Source organism: Pteropus medius, unplaced genomic scaffold (assembly GCF_902729225.1).
Source record: "Pteropus medius unplaced genomic scaffold, Ma_sr-lr_union100, whole genome shotgun sequence".
In the NCBI taxonomy this organism is placed as follows: Eukaryota; Metazoa; Chordata; class Mammalia; order Chiroptera; family Pteropodidae; genus Pteropus; species Pteropus medius.
In genome coordinates this window covers 1,335,724-1,354,756 of record NW_024342468.1, presented here as the reverse complement: position 1 = coordinate 1,354,756, position 19,033 = coordinate 1,335,724, and the positions used below count along the sequence as shown (strand labels likewise).

The following is a 19,033-nucleotide window of genomic DNA, read 5'->3' as shown; positions in this document are numbered from 1 at the left end:
TTTGGGTGGTAGAAAATGGCTTGACACTAGAGGCAGTCTAGCTTCGCAAACTGGTTTTTCTTCTTGTTACGTGTGCGTGTGTGTTAGGATCGTATATAATTCAGCTTTTTTTTTTTTTTTTTTTTTAGAAAAAGACTTACCTTCTTATGTCCAGGAGATGCACAAAAGAAAGGAATATCTGGATCATCAACTCGATGACCTTTCCCGCCAGCGTGCTTTATGCCGAGGTGGGAGGGAAATACAGGTATCCAAATATTTCTCGATTTATGTTTTTTATAAATCCTAGGTACACAAACTAATCGATGAGTATTTGATGCCATTTTTCCATTGTGGAATAGCATAATTTGTGTATAAAAATGTATACAGAAGCCATATGCCTTACATCAGGGGCTAACAAACTTTTCGAAAAGGACGAGACTCCGCAGGTCTCCATTTCAAGTACTCAGCTCTGCCGCTGCGGCGCAGAAGCAGCAGTAGACACATGTAAGTGGGGTGCGGCTGTGCCAGCGAAGCTGTTGGTGAAAGCGGACGGGGAGATGACGTTGGCCCGCAGACTGTAGTTGGCTGCTGCCTGCCTTATGGTAAAGCTATGCTGAACGCATCCAGTGTCTTGATTACATGTTAAACCCAGTTCAAGTGAAGTTAGAGAGAATTCACTGGCTCACACCCCTGGGGAGTCTAGGAATGGACTAACTTCAGGAAGGCTAGGCCCAGAGCCTCAAACGATGTCTTTCTCCACCCTTGATTTGTTTTTCTGTGTGTCAGCCATTTCTTCTCCGGGAGAAGACGAGTGCCAGAATCTCTAGGCTCCACCATCCCAGCTTAGAAAACCCACAAATGGAGAAGGTCTTTCCCATTGTTCAAGCATCAGTGCCAAGGAAAGACTCTGATTAGTCCCTGTGTTTAAGGGGATCGATGCCACGCTCGACCAGGCCTGTTACATGCCTATAACTGGCCAGAGGAATGGTTGGGGTGTGACTGGCAACCTCATTTGAACCACCTAGAAATTGGTGAAGGGTTGGAATGCTCAGCAAACAAATAGCATATGTTATATACACTGGGCATAACAATCTTACATAGTGCTAAGAATTTATCAAATTGACACTAAGTGGAGCACAGGGTGCTAGATGGTGGGGTACCGGGTGGTGAGCCGCTTTCAACAACGGACCCCACAAGAGACATTAAAATGGAGAAATGGATTACTCACAGGTCCTGGAGGAAGTCCGTGGCACGCCTCAAGGGGCCACACGGGGAGGTCAGTGCAGGCAGAGAGAGGCAGGACCTGGAGTGCATGCCGTTATTAGAGTCTGTGGGGTTCCCGGGCTAGTGCCGGATTGGTCAACTGAAACCAGAAGGCATCATGTGAGGGGCACGTGAGTGGAAGGCACTAGGAGGCAGGGCAGACTGCTGATCACAAGAGCTCTGTGGGCTGCTGCCTGGAGCGTGCGCATGGGTGAAAGCACTAGTAAGTTTGAGGTCTCTGCAGGCCGCGTGGCCAAAGTGGCTACAGACGCAGCAGCACCAGGGAGTAGCTGAGCTAAACTCTGGACACAGCGATGCAGGAAGAGTGGGGACTTCACTGCGAAGAACATGGTTTTCATTGGTAAAATAAGAGACTCACCCTTCTGAACTGCGAAGCAGTCCATTGGGAAAGCATTTTAAAATGCTTAGTTGAATTTTAATGATCGCATTCTAATTTTTTCCAGAGACAAGAACTAGACGAAAAAATTGCCAGAGTTTCAAAAGAAAGGCAGGAACTTGCTTCTAAAATTAAAGAGGTAAGTCGTAAACCTATAGCATTGTTCTGTTTTTTTTTTTTTCTTTTGTTAATTTAATTATGATATAGTTCAGACAACCCTGTGGGCTTTTATCAGTTACATTAAAATTTTTTTTATTATGAAAAATTTCAAACAAATACAAAAGTGGAGAAAGTAGTGTAATTATGTGTACATTTACATTTTTTTTTTTTAATCACCACCTGAGATTTCTAAGATAAAATACCTTTTCCTTTTCTATGTTTGAGTAAGTATTAACCTTTTTTAGGTACTCTCCCCTCCAAAAACTGCAAAATCAGCTATAATTGTTATCAGTTAAACAGTAAATAAAAATAGGTTTGTGGCTGTTTTCTCTATTAAAAAGAAAGTCACCTGCGTTGGAATTCAAGTAGCGTGACAGTGGCAACTCTGTGTTGGATTTCTTTAAATAATACGGTATTTCAGTTGGGGGTCAGAGAGAGATGGTAATATCAACTAGTAATCATTAGTATTTTTGGTGAGACCTTTCTTTTGAATGTATTATCAGCTTTCTCCATGTGGCTAAATAAAAATAGTTGACTTTGATGCGTATTTCCATTAGCAGTTTGTTTATTTAAATTAAAAATTATATGGAAAGGTTTTCATTAAAATTTTAAACAGAGCCCAAAATTAATGTTCCCAAATTTAACATTGACAGGTCTTGTGGGTTTTGCTGCCTGTCAGGTTCTGTGGGTCATTGAATCTGTCGCACTTGGCAGCTTTACTCTCGGGTGGTTGAAAGGAGACGTATGTGACAGTACTTCAGACACGTGAGCACTGGAGGGCCACAGTTACTGCCCACTTCCTGAAGCTCGCACACCTCCCTGGTTGAATATACCACATGCAGAGATGAATCACTGCTGCTTTGCAGGATCAGAAACAAGCTGCCCGGCTCTCTGGAAAGAATACACTAGCTTATCAGCTTGAGCACTGAGGTGTCATTCACACTGCCTGGTTCTACCACAGTACACTTGTAGTTTTGATCCAATGTTGGTAATCACATGTGCAGAGGGCTGACTTAAGTTATACGAGGGTTTCCACCGGTGTGGGTAGTCGGCGCCTGGCTCCCCGAGTTGTCCCAGGGGTTCACTGTACATCTCATTATAGATGTGTAGACCGGGGTTTTTCTCCCTGTGGGAGTAGGATGCTCATCAGTTTTACAGGCGATGTTGTTGGTACTAGCCTTTAAATAGGGAATAACACTAAATACTTAAAAACTAACAGGAAAACATATTTAAGCTTAGCTCTGATCTTGATTTTACTCAAATAATTGCTTCGCAACTCAGTAGAATGATTTAATCTCTACTTATTCTGATGCCTGCTGACATACACTTGGCTGTAAGAATTGTAATCTACTTTGACCATATCAGACCGTGAATAAGTTTTTCTTAAGTGTTCTTAAATCATATTCTAAGCTTAGACCGTACTGCAAAGCAGTGTTCTGGTGGCTTCTGATTACTTTGACTGTTTCTGCTGCCGTCTAGATTTGGGGTTCTCCCCTCACGTTTACTAAATATTATTCTGTAGCATAATAAAGGGTTGCTTTATAGAAAAAATAGGCTTATCATACTTGAAAATTTATATACAACTGAATGTTGATATATTTGTTGCCTTAGGTTCAAGGCCGCCCACAGAAAACACAGAGCAATGTCATCTTGGAGTCCCACATCATCTGCTGCACACTGAGCACAAGTGGCGGTTTATTGCTCGAGTCCGCTTTTCGGGGACAGGGAGGGGTTCCCTTCAGTTGCGTCATTGTCGATGAGGTCAGTGAGCCGTTGGGCATACAGCTTTGACCAGTGCTCTGAGGAGCTAGTCTCAGATGAGCAGAGGCTGCTGAGATGTCGACAAAATGGTCTTTTCGCATCTTATTTTTACCTGCCGTTAACGTGTGTTGCCTTATGTTGAAATATAACTTTGGTCAGCTCTGAGCCACGGTTTTTTCAGCCAACATCCTTTATTTCTAGTTCATTCATTGAGCAAACATTTATTAGGTACCTACTGTTCGCTAGAATGTAGAGCCAGAGATGGAAAATGAGGTAGAAAATCGACCCAGGAGATCCAGAATCCAGTAGTCACCAAAATGAAAGAATACAAAAAGTGAGAGTGAGGGACTCATTGAAGAAAATGTCATTGAATCGAAGAGGTGCTTGAGTCTTGCAATTGAAAGGCCTGCCAGGGAGCAAGGAAGGAGGAAAGGGGTGGGGTGGGGACATACATAGACGCACAGTTCCCTCAGACACAACCCCGGGGCATTCCATGGCTTTCTAATTGTGGCTGGTTCCCAAGTATCAGTGGCACTTGAGTGGTGGCTGACTTCAAAATACACGTGTAAATTTTTTTAAATAGAGTGTTTTCGTTTTTGTTGTTTGTTCCTTTTTCTAACTAAAGAAATTCCTTTTTATTTTTGATATTCGGTGCAGAAGGAGAAAGCGTGATACTTTTCTGAATGGTTAGAAGGTTTGAGAATTAGACCATACGCGGATAGATAAGGAGGAGAGAGACTGAGACACACTCTCCGTCTGTTCTTCCTTCCCCAGGCCGGGCAGTCTTGTGAGGTGGAAACCCTCACCCCACTCATCCACCGCTGCAACAAGCTTATCCTCGTGGGGGATCCCAAGCAGCTCCCTCCCACCGTCATCTCTATGGTGAGGCTTTTTATACTCTCATTTCTTTCAAGTGGAAGGGGCGTGGGGCGTTTCTGAGGGGGTCTTTTTTGGTTCATTATCCGTTACTTGCAGGGAAAAGTGGGGAAGGCTGAGAAAAGAGAACCGCTGTTTGAGACGTAGTCAGAGTCTCTGCAAAGGTCCCTCTGTTCGTAACTGTGCTCTGTATGTGCGTGACAGGAGCCATGTAAGAAGAGACCAGAGGACTAGAAGGACCCCATTCCATGTGCACTGGGCTTTTTCCTTTGGGAACGGCAGTGTGCAGCTCTTTGAAAGACTGTATTTAATTCATTTTAATAACGTAAACACCAAAGCAATAAAAGAACTTTAAAAGCAAGGAAAAGCATCTCCACCTACTGATTTATATTTAAATATGTGCAAACTTGAAGAAAACTTTATAAAGAGAAATTATTTTTAGAGTACATTTCCGCTTTTAGAGTTCTTTATCCTGTAGTGCAAGAAAATGTCTGTGGCCCTCACATCCTCAGATAGCGAAGGTGACAGGAAAGGAATGCGACTGTGAGCTGTGCCTGTGCGGGAAGATGACCTGCACTGTGTGATCCACTCCGCTAGGTTCTTTGGTCCCTGAAGATGGCTCCTAGATACACATACCAGATTCCGGATTTAGTGCAGGGGTTCCAACCCCCAGGCCACGGACCAGTACCGGTCCGTGGCCTGTTAGGAACTGGGCTGCTCAGCAGGAGGTGAGCGGTGGGCCAGCAGGAGGTGAGCGGTGGGCCAGCGAGCCAAGCTTCATCTGTATCTGCAGCCGCTCCCCACTCCCCAGCGCCAGCATCACCGCCTCAGCTCCGCCTCGGATCCTCAGGCGTTAGATAGCAGCCCTGGTCTCTGGTGCCAAAAGGGTTGAGGACCGCTGGTTTAGTGGCTGTGTTGGGTAATCTGTATGGGTCTTGACCATGGTTTTGGTGAAATTTAATGAACTTTGGATATTGTTAGGACAGTTTTTACATATAACTTATACAGATGTAGAGTAGCGGCTGCATGACTAATCCCATAGAACAGATTGTTTTCAAAGCATTTCTTCTGTTCGGTTGAGGAATGAGCACATGTGGATTTTGTCGTCGTCATTGTTTTTTAACGTTGCAGTCACTCTAAATGGTAGCGCAGGTCTTTGACGTCTGAGCACACGTGCGTGGTTATGTTTGGGGTGGCCTGGAAGCTCACCGTCTCGTCTCTGAGTAAAAGCCCGTGTCAGTAGGAAAGCTGCTGCAGGTGACTCTCTTCGTGGAGGACAGTGAAGAGCCAGCTGTTTGCATTTCTGTAATGATGCAGTTTCTGAGAGTGCGGATGGACCTTCTTGAAGGGCTGCTGCACACAGCGAAAACAGATTATCTCTGGGCCTCACCTTTCCTGTCTTTTTCAGTGATTGATTAAAAGCAACAAAGATGAGAAGAATTCATTTGGGCTTTTTCGTAATTGCAAAAATAATACGGGCTTATTGAAAATTCAGAAAATAATTACAAAGTTAATTTCCTCGATATGCCATTCTAGTGACCCCTTTCAAGGGGTAATTACTGTGAACGGTTCAGTGAGTAGTTTAACAAACCTTGCCAGGCATTTGTGCGTTCATTTCTTTACCTTTTTCAGTCTATGTTGAGTGCCGGCCTAATTCAGGTACTGTTTTAGGTTCTGGGGTTTTGACGGTGAAGAAAACAGACAAAAGTCCCTGCCCTCCGTGGAACGTGGAGTTTATATTCTAGTGGGTGACGCAGTAACTAAGTTACTGAAATACGGAACGTCAGGTGGGCGTGAGGTCTGTGTGCGCGTGCGCACACGTAGCTATGGCTTTGTGTAAAGGTGGCAGCGTCATGCAGGGCCAAATTGGCTTTTTTCCAGTCAGTAAATAGGTCAGGTATATCCTTCCATGTCGGAACATATATGCCTACCTCATTTTGTAGAATGAACCCCATTTTTTTCCTGGAAGTAGATGCGTTGCCTCATGGACGTTGTTTTTCTCAGAGAGAAGATTCAAAATGAGGTGTTTTGGCTAACTTGAATAGATAAAATCTTAGGGATGTAAATGAAATTGTCAAATGTCTACCAACATTTTCTTTAGTTACACAAACCTATTTAAAATCCCATATCTGAATAACATTTAAGAAGTAATACCTTTTCTCGCGCTCTCACAGTTTGTGAAACAGGTACCTTCAGACTTTGCCCACGTGTTTAACTTCACTCAGGAAGAATCCATCATCTCAGTGCACATTTTGGTTTCTAGGTTTTTATATAATGCTTTTTGAATTTTGGTGTGATGCTGACATCGAAAAGTATATCCCAGGGCACAAGCATGATGACGGTTAGGACAGTTTTCTTCATTTGTCAGTTAGATGACTGTTTCTCAGACTGCAGGTTGTAATCCATTCTTGGGTTTATGCATCAACTTAGTCCGTTGTCTGTTTCATCCACTGGATTGTGAGTTCTGTGAGGCTCGATCTTCGTCACCGTAGCGGTCTCAGCACCCCAAAGTTTAGATGCTGGGTGTCTGTTGGAGGGATGGATGAAGAGTTGGTCTTTTAAAGGGCTCGTTTACAGTGACAGTGAATGTTACTGTTGGTTGCGAGCGTACCCTAGAAATAGTCTGTGTCATGTGTCTCTGCCTCTTTCATCACTGAGCCAAGTGACCTGTGTTAGCATCAGTGTGGCTTCCGTTGTGAGCCTTCACAAGGTCCCATCTCTTCCTGAGCAGTGTGTGGGTTTCCCAGATCTGGAGGAGATACCTCCACCATCATCACGGTCATGCTGCCTGGCTTTTCAGGGGCAGAGTCCCCACTCTCTCAGGTCTCTGCTTGTTGGTGGCGGCACCTAAGCCTCGCCACGTGCTCATGAAAGTCAGCAGCTATTGTTGTCACGTGGGAGAGTGCAGACAAATGCTTAGAGGCTACGACTTTGTCCGCCCTGTCAGAAGGCCCAGGAGTATGGCTACGAGCAGTCGATGATGGCCCGCTTCTACAAACTGCTGGAGGAGAATGTGGAGCACAATGTGGTGGGCAGGCTGCCCGTGCTGCAGCTCACCGTCCAGTACCGCATGCACCCGGACATCTGCCTCTTCCCGTCCAATTACATCTACAGCAGAAGCCTGAAGACGAACAGGTGGGTCCCGCCCTGCTCGTTGATTCTAAAAGTCTTATTGATCACAGCAGATGTGGGTGAGCAGAAAAGCGGGGGACGCCCACATCTGTACTACTCGGAGATATGCACTGGTACCATGTGAGGATGTGCCCTTCCAGCCCTTGTGCTACGCATATCCTTTTTTACTTTTTTTTTATTAGAAAAAAAATCATACCTTCCTCTACATAGGATTCTATGGCTTGCTTTTCTCATTTCCTCTGTTATGAGTAACTTTCCAGTCATGATTGTTTTAATTACATAGATCATTCCCCGTAGCACTAGAATAGAAATAAAAACCATTTTGAGTCTTTCACTAAAGTACATTTCAGGAGAGGGTCCTTCTTGTCCCCGTACTTTCCCCAGCTCCCTCTCCTACGAAAAAAAAAGATGGTCACAATAATTTACAAAACTTTTCTCCTGACTTGACTCGTATTCTGAACGGCGATGGCGGCTGCTTCTTCGTAGGCAGACGGAGACCATCCGGTGTTCGTCAGACTGGCTGTTCCAACCCTACTTGGTGTTCGACGTCGGAGACGGCGCAGAGAGACGGGACAACGAGTACGTTCCCCTTTCAGTACCCAGCGAGGGGCCCAGAATTGTTCGATTAGTTTCGTTCGCATTTATGTTCAAAACACTTTTCCACACACAATTCTCTGCCCAGGCCAGGCGCAGTCATTGGACTTAGCCGGGTCGATACCTTCCTTGATGGTACATTAGTGATATTTTTCTCTGTGTATTTCGGTCTCTTCTTCAGTATGTAAGGGGGCTCGTACTCTCTGACAGTTGGCAGGCACTTGAGTTGATAACTGCTGAGATCGTAGCTGTGAGGAGGACACTGGGCGCCAGTGCAAGCTCGCTGTGCTCTGACGGGAGGCAGACATCAACCAAGTAGAGAGTCGGGTCAGGTTCAGTGTGGCGAAGGCTAAGTATGGGTTTAGCTGAATTAAGGTGTGAGGCAGAGGCGGACGGTCCTTGATGTGTGTTGAATTATCCAGGTGGCCCGTGAATGACAACACGGGACTGGTGGTTGCTGGTTAGGAAACACACAGAGGAGCCAGAGCTGCTGGGAGAGGAGGGAGTCGTCTTGAGGTACAGACACCACCCGTGTGTCATGAAGTTCAAGGGGACGCAAACTCCACCTGTGTTGTGATGGCTGCAGAGCAGATTGCATCCTCAGTGAGGGTCAGACGTCGGTCAGTAGAGGTGGAGAGGTAGCAACACAGAAGCGGCCAGCTGGGGTCTGCAATGCAGAGGGGTGGGTTGGCGGGGGGCTGTTGGGGCAGAGCAGAGGCCGAAAGGAGCCCCATAAGCATGGTGGGCGTGGAAGGTCACAGAGGGACGTTGACCTGAAAGGGGACCAAGCAAAGTAAAGATTTTGAGGACAGAAGAGATGGCGAGCTAATTGTGGCAAGTTTTGAAGTTACGATAGTGGGTATTTAAGGCTCGTGGCCTCAGGACTAAAAGGTGCAGGTGCAGTGCACCCCAGTGTCCCTGCAGGCCACATCTGGCGTGACGAGGGCACACGTGCGGTTTGGGAGACGCGTCGGGGTGAAGGAGGCGGCCAGCAAGGACCTGGCCTGCTGCAGGCCCCGTGCGGCTCATCCCGGGGGCTCGCACCACATTCAGTTGTGCAGGTGGCGTCCACTCGGTCGTGTGGTGCCTGACCTGCATGGCTGGCGGTGGGGAATTAGGGAAGAGGACACATCTAAGTCCTTTTCTTGGGGTCTGGAAGGTAGCAGGTCTTTAATGAAGCTATTTATAACATCTTCATAGTTGTCCTTCCGTTCTTACTGTTGCTGTCCCCATGTTAACAGATGTTTAAGAAATTGGTACCTAAATTTCAGTTGACTGCACACTCATTTCTCCCTTACGACCTCACGTTCCAGCAGACAGTGGTTTTTCTGTTTATGTGCATGTGCGGTGTCAGCGGTCACTGCGCCAGCCTCCCCGAGTCACTGCTGACTGACTGGTCTGCCCTTTACTGTGGTGGAAAGCAAAGCGAGCCTTAAGGTAGCACTTGGACCACTCTTAGTTTTGACGTGTTTTTTTTTTTTTTCTATCTTATTTAGCTCGTATGTAAATGTTCAAGAAATAAAACTGGTAATGGAAATAATTAAACTTATTAAAGACAAAAAAAAAGATGTCTCTTTCCGAAACATCGGCATCATAACCCATTACAAGGCTCAGAAGATGATGATTCAGAAGGAGTTGGACAAAGAATTTGATGGAAAAGGGTGAGGCACCTATATTTTTACAGATATTTCCAGCTTTTCGGATGAATGAAAGAGAAGAAAGGGGGATAGACAGTTTGGCTGCGAAGTCTCCCTTTTCTCTTTCCTCTGCTCCCTTTCGCAGTGACTAACCGGCGTCCGCAGGCTCGTGCTGGGTGGGGAACGGGTGCCCTTGTCGCCCTTGTAGACAACTGTCCCGCCAGCCGCAGTGTCAGCACCGTCAGACTTGACAGTGGGATTGACTGAGACCCATCTCCAAGGCCTTTGCCTTTAGTTCCGTGACTTGTCGATCCAAATTCTAGTTCTAGGGGCTCATGAAGTCCCTTTTTCACTTAAATTACTTGTCCCTTTTTCACTTAAATTACTTGTCCCTTTTAGTGTTTTAACGTATAGGGCGAAGGTCACATTTTTGTCTTCTTTGTACCTCAGCAGCAAAACAGTAGTTTAGATTTTGGAAATCTAAGGTTTCTTAACCTAGAAACACACAAACTACCAAAATTTACTCTAGAAAAAAATAGAAAATTTGTACCAACTTACAGAAAGTAGAGGTGGAGCTAGTCATCGAACACTTGCCAGCAAAGAAGAACTCGGGACCAGGTTTTGTAAATGGATAAATGAATTTTGGTATACCTGTACAATCAAATATTCAGTCATAAAAGGCATGAAGCACTGACACACGCTGTGACATGGATGAACCTTAAAAACATGCTCAGCGGGAGAAGCCAGACACAATGATTCCATTTGCACGAAATGTCCAGCATAGAAAGTAGCTCATTGGTTGCCAGAGCCTGGAGAGGCGGGGAAATCGAGACTGAGGGCTGGTAGGGCTTCTCCTTTAGGTGACAGAGATGTTGACATGAGATAGTGTTGGCGGTCGCACAGCACAGGGAATGGATGAGAAGCCACTGAACGGTGTACTTTACCATGGGGAGTCTGTGTTATGCGCATTATGTTTCAGTAAATAAAGATACCATGAAAAAGTTTCTGAAAAATACTATGTAAACATATTTAATACTTACCTTACTTTTTCCAGTAAACGTGTTTCTCTCTCATAAATAGGCCAGCGGAAGTAGATACTGTGGATGCATTCCAGGGTCGTCAGAAAGATTGTGTCATTGTCACGTGTGTCAGAGCGAATGCCATGCAAGGCTCAATCGGGTGAGTAACTGTCATTGATTTTTTTAAGTCGTGAAATTGATCCACTCTTGGGTCCGCTTCTCTTGCTACCTTATGTATTAATCCATGTCACAGTGCGAACCGATTCTTTTATTAAATAAGTGAAATAAATCATTGAATCAAGTGTATTTTGCAGGGGCGTGTTATTCTCCCGTGGGATGTGGCTTACGTGTTTTTCCTCTTCTCTCTGTTTCCTGCTTTGGCTAACTTCGTTAACCCTAACTACTGTCCGTTTACTTGCTGTGGATGGTAAGGACGTGTAGTGGGTGACAGAAAACTCCCCTGAGTCTCGGGGGCCCTGAGATTTTCTTCTCATGAGTAGTGACAGGTGGAATTTGTAGATTGTAAATAAATTTAATTGTTCTTAAAATAGTAATTTAAGTTATCCCTGCCCCTCCCTAGAGATAGTCTGTATATACAAATTGAGGCCAGTTATCTCAAGACCATTTTGCAAACAGTCCATTCTTTTCCAACTAATTTGAAATTTCTGCTTATCATACACCAGTTGTTATTTCTGACCTTTTTTCTGATCCACAATATTTTAATAATCTCAAATATATTTAAATTTAAGACACATTGATCTAGTATCATATTTTTAGGATGTCTTTAAGGCTTAGAAATCATACTGTTAAAATTTCTAGTATCTCATTCAGGTCAAAATAGGAGACTGACAGACGCATTCCTCTGATGGTAATGATGCCCTCGAAGCTACACACTTGAAAGCACCAGGTGCTTTGATCACTGTGTTTAATGTGGAGTCGCGTCTGGGCCAGGGACCTTGTGCTGGGAAAGGAGGGGAAAGCTCTTCGACTTTAAGGAAGAAGGAGCCCGAGGAAAGCGCTAGAGCGCTGCCTGCGTGTCACCCACGCTGACGTGCCAAGCCAGTCTGTAGAGAGAAGTAACTCTTCGTTTTTCTTTTTCATTGCCTAGATTTCTGGCAAGTTTGCAGAGATTGAACGTCACCATTACACGAGCCAAGTACAGCCTCTTCATCCTCGGACACTTGAGGACCCTGATGGTAGGTGCATTCTTGGGAACCAGAGAACTCAAGTTTGCCCATCTTGATACTGGGTTGAGGTTCAGTGTTTATTCTCCATGAAAATGGAGATGGTTTCAGGGATACATAAAGTAATGCGCCTCTTCCCCCAGTTGCGCGTCCTCCAGCGACTTCTTCCTAGAGCTTTTACATCTGGAAACCTCTCCCCTTTTCTCAGCCCAGGGCCCATAGTGTGCCCTGGGTCACCTGTTTAAAAAATTTTCCACATCATAGGATTGCTAACACGATACGTAAGTCCATGCATGTAAAAGGCTGGAAGAGGCACTCAGCAAACAGGAGCGTTTGTGGCTGCTCTTGGCCCAGCTTAATGCCAGAGAGGGGGACCTCACAAGAGTTATTGGATCTTTTTTTTCCATTTTGGCACTTAGAGCAATACTGCTCGCTCTTGAGAAGTGAGTGGTATACCACTTCGGTAGACAAATGGTACAGCTTAATTTGGTGATATTACCTCTTTGGTAGACAAATGGTACAGCTTAATTTGGTGGTATTACAGCTAGATAAAGCATATATTTGCTACTTGTCTCCTTAGGGGTAATAACTTCAGTTTTTCTCATTTCTAAATTTCACTGTCATTGGTTGGTTACAGGATGGAAGCCAACTCAGTAGATTTCTCCTGTTTTGGTTAGTGCCACCAGGGGGCGGTCAAGTACAGCCTTTCATTCAACTCTCACATCTGTGGCCTTGAACTTTTGTGTGCCTCCTTGAGAATTTTTAAAAGCTGTATACCCTGTTTTTAAGTATTGCTAATGACTTTGTTTCTGTTGTGTTACAAATATTGACATTTTAAAGCTTTTAAAAGCAAATCTAAGCAAAAAAAAAAAGTAAAAAGTAAAAGTAAATCTATTACATCGCTCTTAAATGCCTCTGATGGACTGGAGGTCAGTATTGCTCTTTCTGCTCTTTGAAATTGAACTTTCGTTCGTATTTTTGAGGGTAAAATTCAGTGGGGTGATATGTTTTTATAATTAAAAGTTTTTCTGTCCTCACTACAAAATCCCTCTGCTACAAAAATTAACATATAAATTAAAAGTTTAAAAAGCTTTTTCCATAACTATGTGAGGAAACTGCGAAGCTGCCCAGAGCCTCTGCGGACTTTTTTTTTTGTTTCCTGTGACTCTATGTTAACCTCAAAATAGTTTTTTTAAAACTATTTTTCCTGTGACCATAAGGATCTGAGTGTTAAAAAATGACTTATTGTCAACTGAATAATCTGTTACTATTATTATTTTCACACAGGTGAATTTTGATGATGATGTTTAAATCTGTAAAGTAAAATGTTGGTAGAGCTGATTACAGGGACCCTGTGGGCACCCCGATTTTTACTGCCCCCGTTACCTGCCACCTGGGAGTTTTCTCGTGCCCTGGCAGCGCACCCCTGTCAGATTTGGGCTGGACGCGAGCCGTAGTGACGAAGGGCGGGTGAGCAAGGCCACCAGGACCTGGGAAGCAGCCATTCTCACAGCCTGGGGGGTCACACTGGCACAAACTGGAAGACTGCGGACCTCCTGCTGTGACACTGGCTTCACTCTAGGGACTCAGGCTACAAAAAGAGACGTAAAGAATGGAATAGAATAGAAAAATCTGCCAGTTCATCCTCAGGCTTTCAGACAGACTTTTGTTGCCTTGGGGCTTTTTTACGCTCCCGTTTCCTTACGGAAATGGGATCAGTGGATTGATTGATTTCCTCCGACGCCCTTCTCAGAGCTGTTTTTGTGGCCTTAGGATTGGATTAAACACCAAGTTCAGGTGTAGTAGACTTGGCCACCTGCTTCACATGTGTGCTTCAGCTGCAGGGTGAGAATTTCTAGAGCTTTCCTGCATGAGAAGACATCCGAGCACTGCCTGGCACTGCCTGCAGGGGGCCTGTCCGGCGTATGCCCTTCACTGCATTTTATTTACATGACTTCCTTTAAACCTGACAACAGCCCTGGGGAGTCAGCATTGTCACTGTAGTTTATCAAATTCAAGAAGCCATTAATGACAGCGTGCAGCATTATTTTACTGAACTACTATTAAACTGACATACCACCTTATTTTCAACTTAGAAGTTTTGTTTTATATTTATTGAATTCTTAGACTTGTTCAGACAGATTTTCACTATATCATGCCTGTTCATCCATAAGAGAAAACACGAATGAAATGAATAGGCTGGGGCACTCCTAAAAGTGTTCCACTTTGAGCGTGTAACACCACTTAGTCATTTCCCAGGTCAAGGATGCGTGTCCTTGCACACACCCGGCCGCCCTGTGCGGTTAGAGGGTCAGAGGCTGGTGGCGCGGCGTCGTCTGAGCGCCCCCACCATGGCCTCTGGGGCTTTCGTCCAACCCCCGTCTCTGTTCTCCACGTCTTAAAGCCAGTGCTTCCTAGAGTCTTATCAGATGATGTCTTTGGACAGGTTTTCAGGCCAGAGCCAGATGCATTTTTTTAAATCGTTTCCTGACGAAAAGTTCAGGGGTCATAGTTGCCTCGCCAGAGATTCCTCCAGGATTAAATATGTGGCAGCGCCATCCGGCCAAGAGGCACCCCAAGTGTAGAAACGGTAAAGTGCGAAGACAGTGCACATTTAGAATCAGTTAAATATTCCGATTTAACAGATGAGGAAACAGGCTCAGAGAGGCCAGGTGACTTGGTCACGCAGCAGTGAACCGTGCACGTGCCCCACTGACCTTGCCCACCCCATGAGTAGCCTGGGGCCCCCGTGAGCAGAGCCCCCCATTTTCTTCTCTCTCCTCTAACTTTTGCCTTTTTTCCTGCCTCGTGCTCGTTCTGTCTTCTTTCCGAAGAGGTCTGAGTTCTGGAGGCCGTGAAGAGGCGGTTCCTTGCCGAGGAAGCTGGAGATGGGCACGGGAGGCGCATGCAGTGGGCTGGCTGCCCCCTCATACGAGCTTTTTGTAGCTTCAGCTTCTCTAGAAGGGGGACGGACGGCGGCCCGGCGGCTTTGGCGTGGCGTTTCAGGGAGCGAAGTGCTTATTTCCCAGAGTTGGGGCCTTTGGGAGCTTGGTAAAAGCTGTGGACCTTTTTCCAGAACTGTCACACACTCAAAAGTTAGGGTCCTTCCTGCTCCAGCTCCAGCTCGTCAGCCTTGCTAAGAGGCAGGCAGGACTCAAGATCAGCAGCGTCCAGGGAACTTTCTGGCTGATGGTGCTGCTCCGTGTCTGCAGTGTCCGGCATGTTAGTCCACGGTTGCAGGCGGCTGCCAGGCGCTGGACATGTGGCTGGTGCAACTGAATTTTTAATTTCATTTAATTGTGATTAATTGAACTTTAAGTAGCTACATGAGGCTGCTGTCAGCCAGTGCAGATCTGCATGGCGTCTGGTCCCCAGGCAGCACGAGTGGCAGTGGCAAAAACGGAAGCCGTTCTCCTCATGGGTGGGGAGATCCGGGGACGTGGTGTGTCGCGCTGTGTTCTAATCTGTTTTCCTTTCAGCCTCGTCTAACAAGTAATGGATTCTTGAGACTCTCTGTTCATAAACGTGGGCTCGTCTGTTCGGGATCAGAGCCGGAACTGCACGCTTTGCAAGCAGGTGCGCGGTTCTTTGGGGCGTAACTATTTCTCCCTCTTCGTTTCAAGGAGAACCAGCACTGGAATCACCTGATTCAGGACGCACAGAAGCGCGGTGCCATTATCAAGACCTGTGACAAAAACTACAAGCACGACGCAATGAAGATCCTGAAACTCAAGCCCGTGCTGACGAGAAGTCTGACGCACCCTCTGACCGTCACCCCCGAGGTGGCCAGACCCCAGGGCGGCGACCTGCCCGGCACCAAGCCGGACAGCAGCTTCACCAAGGTAGCTTTTGCTTTGTCCCTGTGCCACCTAGCCTCTGACTCCAAAGAGGCTCTTGCGACTGTTGCTGCAAAGGACTCGGAAAGGCCGCCTGCGAAGGACCAGCCTCGCGACCCGCGGCTTTTTAGGAGGATGGGCGTGAGCCCTGAAACCAAAGGGAAGTGCCTGCAGGACCCACAGCCCTTGAGCCCCCAGTATCCTGGAGCCACGCCTCCCCTGGGGGAGCCAGGCTGCGTGAGTCCCCAGGCTCTGGGCAGCCTCGCAGAGCAGCCCTCTGCCACCGGCAGCAGCCACAGACCTCGCGTGCCGAGTGAACCTCCAGCCGCCGGCACCGATGCTGCCAGCGATCAAAGGAAATGTGACCAGGAAGGGGAGCACGGCCACCGGAGAGAGACCAGGGCTTCCAGCGAGGGGAACCAGGAGCGGCGGGGCCCTGCGGGCCGTCACACCAAGAGGAACTCTTCCTGGGATGGCCGGGTGCCGGAGAGGGAGGACCGCAGCTCCAAGAAGAGGAAGCTCCCGTAGGGAAGCTGCGGCCCAGACCTCGGCCGAACACTGCTGCAGGTCAAGGTGGCGGCCGACGGTCTGTCCTGATGGGATTGTTCCTTAAAGGGAGTGTGTGTGCTGTTGGGAAACGGGGAAAACACGTGGTGACCCGGGGCCTGCGGGTCATCTTCAGCGCTGCTGTCAGCTGCAGAAACTCTGGAGAGGGCGTTTGCGTTTCGATGTCAGTGGCCTTGAAGCGCCAGACGTGACTTGTTGATCTCTTGTTCTTCTTGAAGAAAGTTAGGTCGAATCGGAGCGGATGCTGTAAAAGCTGAAATGTGTATTTGTATAGCAAATAACAAAGTCCTTTTACAATTGAATCTAGTAGATCACTTTTCTTTCCTCTGCTTAAAATGTTAATCATTTTCACTAGAACAAATTTTATATTTAAAAAAACGAAAGAAAAGCAGGAGGAGGGCAGGGCCTGTCAACCTGTCATGGCAAGACAGGTCTCCAGCAGCCCGCCCGGCAGCTCCGACATCCCTAGTTCTGTTGAAAAAAGATCCCTGGAAGCTGCGGGAAGCAGATTTCTGCTGGGTCAGGTTCTACCGATGTGGGACAGTTCTAGATGAGGCACCTTGGCACAGGATGTGGCATTTCTGTGACTAGCTCGCCCACCTGTTTAGTGAGCACATAGTTCTCTAGCGGCAATTCGTCTTGAAATAGGTGTGAAATGAAAGGGTCACTCTCAGATTATCTTTTCTTACGCCCCTGGCAGCTCGTGAGCTTCCAGTAGGTACGGTTCCAGCTCAGTGGGTGCCCGCTGCTGGGTCAGGACCAGCCGCCTGCGGGTTGCCAGGGGAACCCAGCCAACTAATTCATTTTAAGCAGAGCCTGGAAAGCCTCGTGTCAAACACCTTCCCAAGGGCTTCTGTCACCAGGCAGCTTGGGACCATGATGGCGTCAGGCCCGGTGTGATAATTTAGGCAGGAAGGAAACACCCCTTTACGGAGAAGGCTCAGCTCTCAGAACCAGGGGTGGGCTGACAGGTCCCCTAGGGTCTTGGACACCATCCGAACTGTGGAGGCCACGCTGCGGGTCGTCAGGCGTCGTGCTGTGAGTGGAGGGCTGAGGGGGCTGCCTGAGGTCCAGCCCCGGTTTCCAGGCACGCTCCGGCACGCGTTCCGGTGTGAGAGGGGATAGTGCAGCGGTGGCAGGGGACAGTTGTTAGAATCTGGCTTGTGCCGTGTAGAGCGCTCTGCGCCTATAGCCAATTCGGCCGGAAGTTGAGTCCCTGGAGGTGGATGTGTGCGCCACGTTCGCGTTTGTCATTCGTTTTTGAAGCATAAAGGGCTTTGTGTTAGAAGTTCTACTGAAGTTATATGAGTTAAGAGCTGTAAAAGAAAGTGTTTGGTTGCCAAAAGTTCAAACGTCCTGTTCCTTCATTACGTGTCCCTGTCACCGGTGTCCAGACACCTGCTGATGCCGAACGAGGGACGCGCCTGCTCCCCGCTTGCCAGTGGAGAGTGGCCCTGGCGGGCGGTGAGGGGAGGGCCACCCCATCCAGGAGTTTCCTGCGTGTGCCTTTGGCAAGAAATTTCATTGGTTAGGTTTACTTCCCATCTCTCTCGGTAAAATGTTCAATTTAGCAGTTATTGGAGTGGTGACAGTTTAGTCCCCCAACTCTGTAAATGTGTACAGGCGGCAGGACACACAGTCGGGGTCAGTAGCTTCTCCCGCTGTGCTCGTGCGTACAACACATGACTTAAGAGAAGTGTCCTTGCAGTTCCGCTTGGTGCCTGGGCTCACACGCGGTGCTCACCTGTCGGCTCGCCTGGTCTGATGATGCAGGGGTGAGTAGGAGAGCTGTGGAACCCGGCCTCTCCCGGCAGGACGCAGTCCCCTCTGACCCTGCATCGGAAACTCTTTGTTGCTCTTGTTGCTCCGGCTGGTAAAAGTATTTGCATAACGCATTTCACACGTAGAGTGTGGCTCTCTGTGGCTGTCATAGCGTTGTTGGTTGGTAGTTAATCTCATCACAGGGCGAAAAACGGCTGTTTGCTTCGTCCTTGCCACGGCACCGTAAGAACGTGCCCTGTCTTCTTTCAATATTCTTTCAACATGAATGTATTCTTATTTTGCTTTTTTGTATATAATTTGCATAGGATTTATTATGCACGGTTTATTTAGTTAATATGTTTTCATGTATTATCAGGAGCAAATTTGATAAGTACATGTGAATAATCTGGAAATGTTTTATAACAAAGTGTACTAAACTATTTTCTAAAATTAATTGTGTACATTGATAATTTTTTCCTGTAGCTTTGACTCTTTCTATGCTCTTAATTCATAGCTGGGATTTGGCAAACAATAGATCTGTTGTCTATTAAAAACCTAAATTTTACGAGAAAATGGCAGAATTAAAAAATGGAAACAAAACTGACACGGGTTAGGGGTTCTGTGTTGTTTAACTGAGGTGCAGCGGGCGAGCCGGGAGTCCATCTGGTCTGCCGTTGGACTTGCTTTATGCGGAGATTATTCGGTGGAGATTTGTTTCATTCACGCCTGTCACCGAGCCCCACCCCCACCTCTCTGGCCTCCCACCCCTTTTGGAATCTTAACCTGTAGGCGACGAGGTGCCTTGTGGAGAAGCATGGTGTCAATAGGTGTCTAGTTGGGTCCAAGGAAACACATGTTCACCACTAGG

At 46.9% G+C, this 19,033-nt stretch overlaps 1 protein-coding gene across 4 annotated transcripts in view; it reads left to right on the top strand.

The window, feature by feature from the left end:
* The window catches only part of SETX (senataxin), a 55,926-nt gene extending 37,157 nt beyond the window's left edge, over positions 1–18,769 (top strand). For 3 of the 4 annotated variants that reach the window (XM_039862919.1, XM_039862921.1, XM_039862920.1), the window contains 10 exons: positions 129–244; positions 1,707–1,778; positions 3,410–3,559; positions 4,334–4,441; positions 7,383–7,570; positions 8,054–8,146; positions 9,658–9,822; positions 10,879–10,977; positions 11,926–12,013; positions 15,625–18,769. In XM_039862919.1, the coding sequence (XP_039718853.1) occupies positions 129–244; positions 1,707–1,778; positions 3,410–3,559; positions 4,334–4,441; positions 7,383–7,570; positions 8,054–8,146; positions 9,658–9,822; positions 10,879–10,977; positions 11,926–12,013; positions 15,625–16,365 (1,820 nt within the window). In that variant the 3' untranslated portion in view covers positions 16,366–18,769. Of the gene's footprint in view, positions 1–128; positions 245–1,209; positions 1,483–1,706; positions 1,779–3,409; positions 3,560–4,333; positions 4,442–7,382; positions 7,571–8,053; positions 8,147–9,657; positions 9,823–10,878; positions 10,978–11,925; positions 12,014–15,624 lie in introns of those variants that run through there. The other variant, XM_039862922.1, reaches the window with a different exon arrangement.
* The last annotated feature ends 264 nt before the right edge of the window (positions 18,770–19,033 follow it).